This window comes from Pseudomassariella vexata (genome assembly GCF_002105095.1).
Source record: "Pseudomassariella vexata strain CBS 129021 chromosome Unknown BCR38scaffold_7, whole genome shotgun sequence".
Taxonomy (NCBI): domain Eukaryota; kingdom Fungi; phylum Ascomycota; class Sordariomycetes; order Amphisphaeriales; family Pseudomassariaceae; genus Pseudomassariella; species Pseudomassariella vexata.
In genome coordinates this window covers 1,905,823-1,920,313 of record NW_024467962.1, presented here as the reverse complement: position 1 = coordinate 1,920,313, position 14,491 = coordinate 1,905,823, and the positions used below count along the sequence as shown (strand labels likewise).

General features: G+C 50.0%; 4 protein-coding genes across 4 annotated transcripts; 2 read left to right on the top strand and 2 right to left on the bottom strand.

Annotated features, from left to right (window-relative positions):
- Positions 1-734: 734 nt before the first annotated feature.
- BCR38DRAFT_409695 (uncharacterized protein) lies at positions 735-1,757 on the bottom strand (the record flags this gene model as incomplete). The annotated part of the gene is made up of 1 exon (XM_040858395.1): positions 735-1,757. The coding sequence occupies one exon, from the start codon at positions 1,755-1,757 to the stop codon at positions 735-737; it is 1,023 nt and encodes a 340-aa protein (XP_040715733.1).
- A 1,238-nt stretch (positions 1,758-2,995) lies between these two features.
- On the top strand, positions 2,996-4,429 carry BCR38DRAFT_458040 (uncharacterized protein; the record flags this gene model as incomplete). Its single annotated transcript, XM_040862113.1, has 2 exons — positions 2,996-4,012; positions 4,052-4,429. The coding sequence occupies 2 exons, from the start codon at positions 2,996-2,998 to the stop codon at positions 4,427-4,429; spliced, it is 1,395 nt and encodes a 464-aa protein (XP_040715732.1).
- A 1,114-nt stretch (positions 4,430-5,543) lies between these two features.
- On the top strand, positions 5,544-7,870 carry BCR38DRAFT_392988 (uncharacterized protein). The gene is made up of 4 exons (XM_040857590.1): positions 5,544-5,859; positions 5,914-6,154; positions 6,240-6,380; positions 6,433-7,870. The coding sequence occupies exons 1-4, from the start codon at positions 5,708-5,710 to the stop codon at positions 7,480-7,482; spliced, it is 1,584 nt and encodes a 527-aa protein (XP_040715731.1). The 5' UTR covers positions 5,544-5,707; the 3' UTR covers positions 7,483-7,870.
- Positions 7,871-10,549: 2,679 nt separating this feature from the next.
- Positions 10,550-12,834, bottom strand: BCR38DRAFT_211949 (major facilitator superfamily transporter). The gene is made up of 5 exons (XM_040854163.1): positions 12,229-12,834; positions 11,888-12,079; positions 10,986-11,719; positions 10,786-10,927; positions 10,550-10,719 (listed from the first exon to the last, which is right to left on the bottom strand). The coding sequence occupies exons 1-5, from the start codon at positions 12,529-12,531 to the stop codon at positions 10,561-10,563; spliced, it is 1,530 nt and encodes a 509-aa protein (XP_040715730.1). The 5' UTR covers positions 12,532-12,834; the 3' UTR covers positions 10,550-10,560.
- Between the last annotated feature and the right edge of the window lie 1,657 nt (positions 12,835-14,491).

The following is a 14,491-nucleotide window of genomic DNA, read 5'->3' as shown; positions in this document are numbered from 1 at the left end:
GATAAGATACTAGGGACGTGGATTCCAAGTAGAGCTCTAGAAAAGACAGGAACTAATACAGGCAGCCGGAAAGAGAGGCGAGCTGGTGTCGAAATACGAGAATTTGCACTCTGCGATGATCCCTTCGATATACTTGTGGACCTGTTGCCTCTTAGCCCCAGCCCTAGAAGTACGACGGAAGGAGCAGTATCTGCGAGTCAAAAAAGAAACCTTTGAGAGCAACTTTTCACACTTCGGCCGGATTTTAGATGAGTGTGTTCAGTAGACGGAGCCGCGTTTCGATACGCAAACGAAACCATGTTTACAAGTAATTATGAAAACGGCCTCGCAGTGAAGATCGATACTTTCTGCTCGCAATAACCGCAGGCTGGAGTACACAGACGTCTGCCTTTGCGTCATGCTGCCCTACTCGTAGTTCATAGGTCCGGTCTGCTGTTTCTAGTTTCGGTATATTTATGTAAAGTATGTAGTTAAAGGTAGTTGGAACGGTGTTGTAATGATATCTAACGTATTCTAGACTGGCCAGAGATTACACCTGCTAGGTATGTTGAAATCATGGCCTTGAATTATGTCGGAGTATATCAGCACCAGAGACGTGATAATTATAAGAAGACTATTGGCTACTTCCTTGCATCTAGTATATTCCAGCCCAAACCGCTTGGTGAAACATTTCATTAGGTCAGCCGATAAGTAGCGAGCTCCACCCCTCGTACTATATGCTCCGCATCCTGGCTCTAGTTTTCTTTCATGGTAGTTTGTGGCGCGGGTTGCGGTACGGGTTGCTCTTCTGCCGCCAAGGCCGCAGCCCTCACTGTTAGGTCGGATGAATTGCTATAACTGCGATTCATGAGCGGGAGTTTGTTGTGTTCCTGGGCTTTCCCCCTCAACGCGATAATCCACTTGGGATCGAAGCGGTTCTTCCCCTCACCCAAGTCCTTCCATGCCATGATACTGACCACGATACGGTCATCGACTAGCTCAAACTGATATTCCATGTCCGTACAGCAATCGTTACAGGCTGCGCCATATGCCTTGGGTCCGTAAATGCTGTGCCACTCGCGGTCACGAGTCAACGTCTTTCTTGGAGACTTGACGGCATACTTGACCGTCGCCTTCAGAATACCGTGCTGGCCCTCGAAAGACGTTGACCGAATATAGAACTTCTTGTGCCGGCAAATTTTGAACTTCTCCTCCATGTGCTCCGTCGAGTGGCGGTACTTAGCATCTTCCTTTCTGGGCCCGATGCTCAGTACAGCCCGCTGGTCCAAATAGAATGAACCATTTATCCACAGCGAATGGACGCTCCAGTTGATGCGACTTCGATCAACAATTCCCTTGCATATGCCTTTGCACCTCAGTGCACTTGGTGTGACGAGGACTCCTTGATCTGGAGGTGACTGGATTTGCCGTGCCCAGTCCAGATGGTAGAAAGCAATTATGGACGGGATGTTGAGGTGCAGCGCTCTTAAGGGATCCACGGACGTAGCATCGAGCGAGAGGTGTGAAATGATTGCTTCGCCATCCTGGGAATACTGGTAATCACCGAATTTGGGTGGCCTGGGGACATTGGTGACGCCTTTTGTGCTGGGGAGGAGTTTCTGGACAAAATTCAACTTCTTAGTTGTGACCGGGAGGCGGATGTTGTAGTAAATGAGAACTCTTTCCGGATTGTGAACATCACAGCCATCTTGAGGTCCACAGACGCATGGCAGGTTACCTCGCCAGCCTGTGGAGGATGAATGGGGACCCTGATACATTTATTTTTGTCGTATATCGCAGGATTGTGAATGGAGGTGAATTTCGTTGAGTTAGAATCGCCGTGTTCTTGTTTTATTTTGAGGAGAGCGAGAGAGTCGGCCACTGGCCTGTGTAATTGTACTCTCAAATCACATATCGGAGATACAACCCAGGACGGTTCGAAATTTTTCAAGGCTTTGTTGAGTATGGAGAAGTTTCATAGAAACTTGGTTGCTATCAACTCTATTACCAGTTAGGGAAGGAATTAAGACAACCTGGAAACGTCCATAAGTTTGCCTCATCATGCTAATTATGTAGACTACCACAGGCACCCAAAAGTAAATTGCAAATGACTAGTATAAGAGAACAGATGTACCTGCTTGACATTACTCTGTCGGAACGTTATTGCACCCTGACCAATGGCTCGTCAGGACGTGACCATTACTAGACAAAGCAGCTGCCTCTCAGTTCATGGTGCAGATATGAGCATGAGACCCCGCTGAACAGTGAGAAAAAAAGGTAGAACAAAAGGTACAGAACGCTAAATACAAATGCATAATTTCTCGAACTGGACTTAGCCGTCCCTACGTAACGGCATGGATAGAAGCTCCATTTGAAGAAGTTGATCGTCCAGTCATGCCGCAACGTAGTAATTTTTCCTACTGGGAGACTGATGCCCCTGGCTGCTAAACGGGAATGACTTGCGCTTGTAACTGTCTTATCTCTGCCATTGAAAGCTCAACACGTTGGCAACTTCAGCTCCGCAGTTGTCAGTGAAGGAAAGGTTTAATAAACATCAAGTCCTCGTACTCAAGAATAACCCTAACCCCAACCCTAACCTGAAAGCCGAAGACGAAGAATCGGAGATAGCGATTATCATTACAATCATGCCAATTATCTCCGGGTGAGATTTTAGGCCACCAAAAGTTGCCGTCACCACTTTCCGAAGCATCGACCTGTATCTCGCCCCCCCCCCTCAGCGCGACAAGATGAAGCTTTCTATAATGGGAGTGACCTAGACATGGAGACAATGACCGCAAGAGCAACATCGTCTTCATATATTTGTGCAAGATGTGTTGGAGCCTTGCTCCAGCCGAGGCCCAGACCGCGATTGACCGCAGAGGCTCGCATTGCCCGCATTCGCAACGCCCATCGACAGTATTCGGCCAGTGCACCCGGTTCCACGAGTTCGAAGTCGCAACCTGCCGACGAAGCAAGCAGTTCTGCAGATGACGCCACGAAACCCGAATCGGGACCTATGTCCCGAAGACTTGAAGAGGCGACAGAGGATGTGCTCTTCTCTGGCGGTCGCGCGGGACGTCGTGCTGTTGAAGATGCTGGCTTCTCGGAAGAGCTGAAGGAGCGCTTGTTGGCCAAGGTGCAAGACGCCCAGTTTCGCTCTGCATACAGCTCCGCATTTGCTCAAGCCGGAATGCCCACGGCAGCCGGCGAAGGTACACGCTTGACTGCCTCGAGCCAAGCATGGACTGGTGAGGAATCCACCGAAGACGCCGTCTTGCGAATGCTCAACGACGCCCGAAAACCACTCCCCCCCGGACTACGAGGTCGACCGAAGATGCCAGATCTCAAACCAATTGATGTGCGCATAAAAGGCGAGAGCAATGTGAGCGCTGGAGTACGCGCGGCGAGTGCGCGTGAGAAAGCGGCGGCATACACCGGGCTGGGGCTGAAGGAGCTTGACAAGAACCTCAGTGACAAGGAGAAAGAATCCATGAGGCAAGAGTTCCGAGACAGGTTCAAACCCGCGGCAAGAGCCATGCCGAATACCCTCACAGGCCTTGCCTCGCTCGCTAACGAGAGAATCGAGGACGCTATTGCCAGGGGCCAGTTCAAGAACATTCCCAGAGGAAAGGGAATTGAAAGAGACACCCGCTCAGACAATGCTTTTATTGACACGACCGAGTACATCATGAACAAAATCATCAAACGTCAAGATATTGTCCCGCCATGGATAGAGAAGCAGCAAGAGCTGATCAAAGCCGCACACGTCTTCAGATCTCGCCTACGCAATGACTGGAAGCGTCATGCTGCACGGATGATCGCAAGCAAAGGCGGCTCTTTGGAACACCAGATGAACGAGGCTCGGAGATTTGCCAGAGCGGAGGAACTCGCCAATCCCAAGAGGCGCAATGTCGAGCAGATCTCTGTGCCGACCAACTCAACCGAGGACCCTGTCATGGTCAAGATTCGACAGCAGGTCATCGCGGAAGCCAACGCTGAGCTCGCAATGGACTCGCTGCCTGATGCCACTGCGGTTGAGGGGAACAATTCAGAGACAGCACCCCTAGCCCAGTCCCTGCCGCCGCCTTTTAGAGACCCAGATTGGGTGAAGACGGAAAAAGCGTACATGGAACTGTCTGTGAACAACCTGAACACCCTGACACGGTCGTACAATCTGATGGCCCCCGAGCTCGCCAAGAAGGCCTACTTCTCCCTGGAGAGGGAGTTGAACACATGCTATGCTGATGTAGCACCGCAGCTCGCGGATATCATTAAGGAACGAGCTGTTCGGGCCAAACCCGGTGTAGAGACCATTGGTCATCGACCTGGCGGCATACTGGACCGTTTCGGACGGGAAGGCAATAGAGCCACGATATACGAGTCAAAGGCACCGCATTATGGATTGAGAGAGATGTGGCGGGATCTGTTCAAACGTCACCCGAACAGTTGAAATTGTTGAAAAGAATACCAGTGTATCATTCTCCTGCGCCAACACGACTCTTCTGTTCTCCCACATGATCCCTGGCAACCACCATCCTGTGATATCACACCTCAGTTCAACACATCTAAATGCATGGACAGCACTCACAGCAAACGGTGCTTTCTATCGTAACTCAAGTGATTTTGTTTTCGTAGTTAAGGGGTGCCCGCGCGAACATCTGGCAGCAGCTTTGCTGATATGGCTTATACTTACTTGTCAGAAACCCAATCTCAAACCAGGGTATTTGATGTTCCTGTCAATAGTCCTAAGGACCACGCTAAGGCCCCAGCTCAGACATGTCTACTTTAGGAAGTAAACAAATACAGATTCAAGCTCTAACCCTTGCAAGTCGTCGACGGTCCAGCCTGATTCCCAATTCTTCAACCGGTCTATTCTACTGGTTTGTTTGGTTACTCTGACGTTCGCTTGGGACGTGCTAGAAGCCACTCTCACAAACATCACCCAACTTGTTTGGCCGCAGAAGGACCGCGCGTCGGCAACATAATCATCACAGTCTAGCCCCTGTCCATAGGCCCGCGTCTCCGGCTGAAGGTGAACTAAGCTTCACCTACAATCTAATGTAGATAAACTAGATCTTATTCACGCATGATATCTGCAGCAAGGAGTATGTTGTCCTCGGTCGAATGGAGAGTCCCGTGGTAGTGTATAACTCGGGCCGAGAAAGTCAATTCGGTGGAGCCCCCCTGGACTTGAGGGTTCGAGTTACGGGCAGTTGGGATGCTGCATTTGCAGCTACGTATTCCTGCAGCAATCCATTGTCCGCGTTGATTGTGCATGCTAGGGGCGTGCTTCATGGATTACCAGGAAGCTTAAGGTTATTTCAATCGTCGGATGCTGCTGTCTGAGACTTTTCATCATTGAGTATTCGGTATTTTTCATGGGATAATGTTTCAAAGTGGTCGCGTCAAGTCGCGGTTCGCTACTTCGTACTCGAGCAGTAGGGCGAGCTCCCCCACAATCTAACCCCACCGTGGGACATTTTACGCCCACTGTATCGGGCGTAGCTTATCATGATGGGTTTACGAAGTAGGGGTGGAGAATCGAACCATATTTCTTTGAAAGTGAGCTCCGGTCTTTGGACTTGTGCTTCTCATCCTTCAGAATTCCAATCCAGGGACCTATCTGTTTAGGGTGCATGTGAACACACCTCTTGGAAGCTGTAGCGATACCCAGTCGAGCTCAGTATCGACCATCTCTCCCCTCATCCTTCCTTATCCTCCTTACATTATGGCGTCACCTGTGGCCTCGGCAGCCCTGAAGGCCCGCATCCGCCGGCCGTCGATGCTGAAGCAGCTATGCCGACCCGAGGACATGTTGCGCCATTTCCCCAATGGCTCGTACATTGGCTGGTCTGGTTTCACCGGCGTGGGATATCCTAAGTACAGCCAATTCCTCACTTAGCTTGGTTGGCACAGGGCTAACCATGATTCCAGGAAGCTTCCTACCTTCTTGGCAGACCACGTTGAGAAAAACGGTTTGCAGGGCAAACTCAAGTACTCGCTCTTTGTGGGTGCTTCATCCGGAGCCGAGACGGAGAACCGATGGGCCTCGCTCGATATGATTGAGCGCCGCAGTCCTCATCAGGTGGGAAAGGCCATCGCGAAAGGAATCAACGAGGGCCGCATCAATTTCTTCGACAAGCACTTGTCGATGTTTCCCGTCGACCTTCTTTACGTGAGTTTCCCTACCAACACGGGGCGTACGCATATGCGCGTGCATATGCATGGAAATAAATAGCCGCAGCCACTAACCTTCGCAGGGATACTACACCAAGGACCGGACAGACGGCAAAAAGCTGGATGTGGTGGTTGTGGAGGCGACTGACATCCTGGAGGACGGCAGTATCGTCCCCGGTGCCTCAGTTGGCGCAACCCCTGAGTTAATCCAAGCCGCAGACAAGGTACAAACACAAAAGCGACCATCCTTTATTGCATACTAATGTCACGATGCAGATCATCATCGAAGTCAACACTTCATTGCCGAGTTTCGAAGGGTTGCACGACATCACCATGACTGAGTTGCCCCCGCGCCGAAAGCCTTACCTCATCATGGGTGTGGAGGACAGGATAGGAACCACATCCATCCCGCTAGACCCCGAGAAGGTGGTGGGCGTGATCGAGTCAGACTATCAGGACCAAACATCGCCAAACACTCCACCGGACGCGTCATCTGCTGCGATTGCGCACCATCTCATCGAGTATTTTGAGCACGAAGTCAAGCACGGCCGTATGCCCAAATCTCTGCTCCCCATTCAGTCCGGTATCGGCAACATCGCCAACGCCGTCATCGGCGGGCTGAGCGAGTCCAACTTCTGGAATCTCAAGGTCTGGACCGAGGTCATCCAAGATACCTTCCTCGACCTGTTTGATTCCGGTAGACTCGAATTCGCCACCGCCACCTCTATCCGATTCTCGCCTGAAGGATTCAAGCGCTTCTACGACAACTGGGAGTCCTACTACGACAAGTTGCTCCTCCGGTCGCAGCAAGTGTCCAACTCCCCTGAGATCATTCGACGATTGGGCGTCATCGGAATGAACACTCCGGTGGAAGTTGACATTTACGCCCACGCCAACAGCACATGCGTAATGGGCTCTCGTATGCTCAACGGCCTCGGCGGGTCCGCCGATTTCCTTCGCTCAGCCAAGTACAGCATCATGCACACGCCATCCACGCGACCATCGAAGACGGACCCCCACGGTGTCAGCTGCATCGTCCCCATGTGTACGCACATCGACCAGACCGAGCACGACCTCGACGTCATCGTGACCGAGAACGGACTTGCCGACGTGCGAGGTCTGGCTCCGCGCGAGAGAGCCCGCGTCATCATCGACAAGTGTGCGCACGAAGTCTACAAACCCATTCTCAAGCACTACTTCGAGAAGGCCGAGTATGAGTGTCTGAAGAAGGGCTGGGGTCATGAGCCGCACTTATTGTTTAACAGTTTCGATATGCACAAGGCCCTCGTCGAGGAGGGTAGCATGCAGAAGGTCAAGAGCTGGTAAGATTATCTATTGTGCCACTGCTTTGATAAGATGGGTACATACTTGCATATATATTATGTGAATGTATAAATTAGGATATCAGGGCACTCTGCCCATTGTTGGACAGTTTGTAGCACTTAGAGAACGTAAGGCACAACAATCTGTACAACTCTAGTAGCTACGGATATAAGATATCTGCCGCAGTATTGTAGCAATGTTCAGTGCTTACTATTCGGGTTCAACCAATAAAGTATGCTAGCGTTAGGCCGGAAAATACCCCTGGCCGCCATCGTAAAACCCGATGTCAGTTGAGCAATTCTAGAAACCTGTCACTTAATCCTCAGGGGTGATTTTAGTTCCGTTAAAATTATCCAATAATATGAACCGGATATGGCAAGGTATACGGTGGTTATAGAGCGTGATATGAGCAGCAATATGAATGCAGTGTGAACTCTTGAGGTTGGTTGTAAGTCCGTAATCAAACCGACCTTTTCCCAAGGAGATACCCAGGTGACCGGTGTGTATCCTTGTCTAATAAACTACGGTTACTTTCACGGTTATATTCTATTTTTGGTAGAGTCGAGGGTTATCTTTCGTGTTATGGATTGCACCGGTCTGCAATCCATATTACTTGCTGTTCGACTATGTTTATACCTTGGTCATAATCGCCTCGGTATACACTCGTTATACCTCTGCTTAACAAGTAGAAGCCAGAGCCGTCCCACAGCCGTCATGGAGGACAGCATATTCTTAGAACTTGGCTCCTTGTAACTGCTGTTATGTGACTAGTTTGAAGTTACTCAAAGGAAGCCCGCAGCAATCCTAGTACATTCTGATCGTAACATCATACATTTTTGTCAATCATTATACTTCGCGCGTAACTTCGTATATGAAATACACTATAACACGAATATGGTTACTTTGCTGCATAATGATGCACGAAATCTATTATGTAGTGTGGGTTGGAAAGTACCGCACACAGGCGCTGTGAAATACGTTTCGTGGGAGCAATGCTCCGATGAACAGCATCCAAAGTTGTTTGGATATGGACCTGTGTGTCTGAGCAGTTTGAGAGAGCAGACAATCTTTCAAAGAAGGAATTTAGGATAAGGAGCGCAAGACTTATCGGGCAACGGTTAGCCATTACAAAGGAACTTTCGGAGGATTGTGACGACTAGCTTCGAAACTTCAAACAGAGTTGATTCTGCATTACAGTATCATCATTTTTACATACAAGATTATGTACAAGGGTCGGAACAATCTCACCATGGCAACCTGGTGAGCTAGGGTCAGCGTGGATTATCACCAATACCCTTACCGGAGGCCCTGATTAGGTAACCTGGTTGGCTTATAGTTACTAAGCCTCAAATAGCTATTCTAACCGTGCTAGGGGCCCCTGACAGCCATATTTCTATGTGGTTTGAAGGTGTTGAGGGCCCCTGCTAGTCTGTACCCCCTGTAAGACTTATTAGCATGCAAATCGCGGTAAAATGTCTGGTGCTTTAAAACTTAGCTGTTATCTTAGTATTCATTCAACGCTTCAGCCGCTAACCTCACGCTATAGAGAGTCTAATTACCCCTATAACGCCGACTCTGGTGGCGTCGCTATCTCGCTAGGCCTCGGCTAAGGCTATTCCAGTACCCCCGGAGGCTTAAGAGTACCTTTTCCCGTAGCACTCTCTCCGAACGCGGTAAGGCCGTCTTATCGTAGGCGTAGACTTATAGCTATGATATTGTCACAAATTATAAGTAGGATGGGCTAGAAGGTTGAGATCGAGCCACCCTGGATAGGTGGGCGAAATCATGGCGATCCAATGGCGTTTCAAGAAAACCTTCTGGGCCCCTCAAATAGTGCTCGAGGCACTATGGAAACTTGGAGGGGCAAGTTTCTTTTGTATCTAATTGTGAAGGTCAACCATCGCAGACTCACTACAACCAGGTGACGTACAGCTGGAACACCTGCCATGGCAGTGCCAGATGGGAAGCCAATCATAACCCCTACAGGAGCCCCGCCAAGCGTGGACGACTTAGTCGCGCTCCCTCAAACCTAAGTTTGTGATCTTCTTTCCTTCGCTCCTTAGAGTAGAATCTTCGTCGATAGCACCTAATCGAGGTCTCTACCAATGCGATGCAACCCAGGTCGTGACACCTTAAGCTACAGTACAGGGGAAATATATGCTAAAGGAAAGTCTATTATAAACTAAGACTAACCGATATATGAGTTATATTACAGTTTTATATGTTATACTTTTACTACCATGATATTAGGAAAGCCTTCGCTCGCGGAGGTATTTGAAAATATAATAACTTCGACAGTAAGCGTACTTTTAGAAAAGCCTCTTATTTTTATTAAGCTTCTTCGTATTATAGTGGTAGAGTCGATCGATCCCAGCCTGTTGAGGTTTCATTGAGTTATCCACCTGCTGAGGTGATCCTGTTCTAAGATCTGTTGAGGCCCTATTCTGTTCAAGCCTGTTAAGTCTCAGTCGATTGTTCGTACCTACTGAGGTACTTTTGTTACTGATCAGGGCGACAGGGCTCTTAATTTATCTTTTTGTTACACTCCCGGACAGCTGATCTTGTTAGGGATATTGTTGTGCTTCTCCATCATTTTCACCTTAGACCTACGGGCATACACTGCCCGTCGTCAATAGGAAGCACTGCAACTTGCTATGGACGCCATCGATGTCACGATTTCCGTGTGTATGTAGGTAGCTGATGGTCTCTGGCCTTGAATGAGCTCGGGTGGATGGAAATCCAATGCGGCACGGCGGTGACAATGAAGGCCACATCAAATTATTTTGCATGCCTCATAAGAAAGCCGAATAAATTGACGATCCCCTGGAGATGGGTCAAGTGAGGAGGCCCGGGCACCGCGTCGAAATATACGAGTAATATATCTCTTGAATTCTTCGAAATCAATCAGGTATCAAGTGCATATCCCATTACATAAAACATTACCATGGCGAATAATCGTCCGTCTTATCAAACCCACGCCTCGCACCTCTTGTGATGAGCTCAACACAAGAGTCATAAAGCACCTCCCCATTCGATTCCACACAACATTCCATCCATGATTCCCAAAGAGAGTGGAATCCCTCAGACATCACCATGCTTCTCGTCCAGCACACCTACCGGCGCAACATCCTCGACGGTCTCGTCACTGAACTTGAGATCCTCCTCGAGCGGGACGGTGTCCTTGATCCGTATGAAGATGACAGGGGCAGCAATAACGAGGGAGCCGGCCAGGATTCCCCACTGGAGTCATGCTTTAGAGACTCGAGCTAGAACCATATAGAGGAGAATCAGAGAGGCAAGACTTACAGTTGCGCCAAATATAGCATTATATTCGACCTTCAGCCCGTCGAGGCGCCAGAAAATGGCAGCACCAGCGGATTGGATGCCCTTGTAAAAGCCGGCCATGTTGGCGGTCTTGCGGCCCGAATTGGAGAGAGCCCCCATGAACCTATCAGTAGTTAACAATTTTGTCGCGCCTGAAAGTCGCAGAGGAGAATTAAACGTACCAATAGATGGTTGTCTGCCACGCGGCATCATAAAATCCGTAAAATATGTAAAGGAACATGGGCCCAATGAACAGCTCCCCGCCGTCTGTCCAGTCGTACACTTGTACATTTTCCGCATTTCGCGAGGGCTGCTTCTTCTGGAACGCATATCCACCTCCCCAGATGACCATGGTGAGTACGAAGAGCACGACAAGGGCACCTCTGGCTCGAATTGTCCGGCGTGCATTATGGAAATCCAGAGCGTACCCAAAAATAAGGGCGCCGAAAATCTGGGCGAGCCAGTAGAGCAGGTTGTTGAGCGCCTTGGTCCGCGTGTTGAACAGGCTGCCGTTGACGACGTTCTGTTGGTACGTGTAGAAGATGTTCGAGGCGAAGAACATGGGGAAAAGGAGCACAATCCACGGTTCGAGGATGAGCGTTTCGTAGAGACCCCGAAGCTCGGACTGCCAGGTCGGGCTCTTCATCAGGATGACGCGGGACCCGTCTTCACGCTGGACCTTGTCCGCGTTGCAGAGAAACAGGGCCAAGATGGCGCCAAGTAACATTAGCACGATGAATCCGACATAGGTGCCATCCGTCACGGTAGCGGCGCTGGTGGTGTTGATGTTCTGGGCCAGAGGAATCAAACTGCCAATAACTGCCCCCAAGTTGAATATCAGCCAGAACCAACTAATGTAGCGCCCCTTACTCTGCTCAGGAGGATATGACATCATGATGGCGCCTTGACCTGTCCACTGTAAAAGACTGGAGTCAGTATTTACTACCTCCAGAACGAAGCATTGGCTCGGGGATATGAAGTTACATCTCAGGGGCAACAACTCCTCACGCAGTTCGGATGGGCCGTTGTTGCTCCCAAGACAGACCAGAACCGAGTTGAAACTGTATTGAAGTCAAGTACGGACCAAAAGACCAGCGCAAACACCAAGAAAGGCCCCGGCGAAGATTGTGAAGCCATAATTTTTGGTGTGGTTGAAGCTCAGGAAGCTGGCAGCGTAGATGCAATATCCTAGACCGCCGAGGGACAGCGTGGCGCGAACACCGAGTCGATTGGCGAAAGTACCCGAAAAGAAGCCCACAACGGCAAATGTCGAATACTGCTCAACTCTCGGCGTTAGTAATTGGTACTTGTACCTTATCTCAGGAGAGCGAAGAGGTATCTTAGGGGGTAAGACTCCTTTTTACAGATTAATTCACTCCCGAGACACAATATAGAAGGTAAATAAGGTCTTCGAGAGTTACTTACGAGCGCCGTGTTAGCGTGGTCAGCTGCGGTATGATCTAATTGTCCAGCACCGCCGAGGCCACCGAGGGCGTTGAACATGCCCGGACATAGAAAGCACACGATGGAGACCAAAAAGAGCTGCACTTTAGGCGACGCATACCAGAACTCCTTCTTTCCAACTTTGATGCCCTTGTGCATCCATCCGGCCGGGCGAGCGATGGCACCGTCAGCGTGGCGGGCCGTGTAGGGCGGAGCAGGAGCCGAAGCCGGAGCCGACGCCGGAGCCGCTGTCTCGATAGGGTCGGTCTTGTTCTCGTCGGCCATGTTGAGCGAAGCAAATGGTGTCTTTGACCTCGACAGTATCAGTAAGCAGTCACTGACACTTGCGAAGCTGAGACCGTCGCCGAGTACAATTGGGGAATGGAATCGAGTGTCCAGTGAAACGCGGCAGAAACAGGCTTGAGTTGGACAAACGCGAGTAATATGAGCTCCGAGTGTCGAGCGACGGACCTTATCAGCGTCGTTAACTCTTAACTGCGCCGAACGACTGGAGAATACAAGGCGAACGTGAGGGAGGATGACCCTTTATCAAACCAAGACTGGCTCGGGACCCTCGCATGGAGCTAGACTCGATGGCTACGTAACACCTCAGTTCATCCCACACTAGCCCCGCGACGGCTCCAGACTGGCTGGCCTGGAGAGGAGGGCACCGAGAGACAACGCTCTACTAACTGATGTCTGATTACTTCGTTCAATCAGGGCCTCCGTCTTGATTCTTAGCTGCAGCCCGATTCGTCTGGGCAGACAGGGATCCGGCTGAATGCCGATAAGAAACGAGGTGTATTCTGCCGCGGCCGAATTGCGACCATGGAAGGCTTCTAATTGGGTTTTAGGTTGGTTCCGTCGCCCGTTTGATCGTGATCGTGGCATATCATTGGCTGAAAGGAGCTGGAACGTCCGTTTGGCACGGCGGCCGGCGTTGTAAGGGCTGACATCTAGACGAGATAAAAATGGCGTTGAACGGTTGGAGGAAGGTGGGACGCGAAGGACCAGACTCCAAGCCTTTTAGTCTACTTTGTAGTATGTAACGTAGCGTGGTGAATGGACTGGTTCCCACGGTTTTGTCGCAGTCGATGCTGCGTAAAATTATTGTACGCAATTGAGACTGAGTGGTTACGCCTACTGCTTGGACAGGAATACGAAGTTCACAGTTACTGACTGCAAGCCGTTTGTTTGCACCCCGCTTCGAGGAATTTGTCAGAAGAGGCGACAACCTGGAGTATAGAAGGACTACCGTGGACACAAGACGTAAAGGTGTTGGATAAACCACAAATTTCCAGAGTCCAAACTTCGAATTGGAATGTTGAAAAGATAGGCAGATAGGGGTAAGATGGGTCATCAAAGATCTTGCTGCTTCGGCTAGTAGAGCCGCGAAGTTGCTTTAACGTTTACACGGTGGCACCCTGATAAGCGACGCAGGGATCATGTCGTGCTACACAGAATAGGAAATATATCACGAGTTTGACTGTCTATGTTCCCGTCCTGTGGGTTGTTTGATATGCTTCACAAAAAGACCAGCGTTGTCTGCAAGTGTTCTTTGGGCTGTGAACCCTGAAGCTAGTTGATTGCACTGTAAAAGTACTTCAGTAGCTTCCCCGCACCACCGCACCACAACCGCCGCCTATCCTTTTGTAACGATTCCATATGAGGCATGTAGAAAACCATTGCATTGTGGTGAGGTTACATCCATGATATGATAGGACGGAAAGAAACAAGCCATTGAACATCGAATGCATGAACCACACCGGCCGCCAAATACAGCCCTATCGATGCAATACGAAGACGCTCGAATTCAGTAACATTCGTGTCGCCGTGTGTCAGATCGAACCCGCCTTTCTTCTTTGTCTGACCGATGGATTGCCATCTTCATCTTGGGTGGATGAGAGCCAGACTTCTCCCATGCCCGACTTCCTTCACAGCCCATTATAGCCTCATATTAATGGTGTCGCACTCATCTGGCTTATGGTGTACTGTAAATCGAATATAGATAGGATCAACTGCACAAAGTCGTACAGCATGCTGCGCCGTCCAGCTGCGTCCTGGGCTCAGGTCCCGATCATACGGCTCCCAATAGAAGCGAAGCAGCCTAATTGGTAAATTAACGTGCAGTCATCAGTCGGCGGATTCGCTCTGCGGGCTGTTAACGTCACACTGGGTAGCCAAGCGGATGCCGTCGTGGCCATCAGCTCAGAATCGTGGTAGTGAAGATTACATGGCAGGATGC

What these genes read in the sequence shown, in the direction of transcription:
- BCR38DRAFT_392988 (XM_040857590.1), top strand. Translation starts at nt 5,708, where the DNA reads ATGGCGTCACCTGTGGCCTCGGCAGCCCTGAAGGCCCGCATCCGCCGG. An exon ending in ACCGGCGTGGGATATCCTAA is followed by an intron (nt 5,860 to 5,913) that starts GTACAGCCAATT and finishes CCATGATTCCAG; the next exon opens with GAAGCTTCCTACCTTCTTGG. An exon ending in TTCCCGTCGACCTTCTTTAC is followed by an intron (nt 6,155 to 6,239) that starts GTGAGTTTCCCT and finishes TAACCTTCGCAG; the next exon opens with GGATACTACACCAAGGACCG.
- BCR38DRAFT_211949 (XM_040854163.1), bottom strand. Translation starts at nt 12,531, where the DNA reads ATGGCCGACGAGAACAAGACCGACCCTATCGAGACAGCGGCTCCGGCG. An exon ending in ACCACGCTAACACGGCGCTC is followed by an intron (nt 12,080 to 12,228) that starts GTAAGTAACTCT and finishes AGAGTTGAGCAG; the next exon opens with TATTCGACATTTGCCGTTGT. An exon ending in ATGCTATATTTGGCGCAACT is followed by an intron (nt 10,720 to 10,785) that starts GTAAGTCTTGCC and finishes GCATGACTCCAG; the next exon opens with TGGGGAATCCTGGCCGGCTC.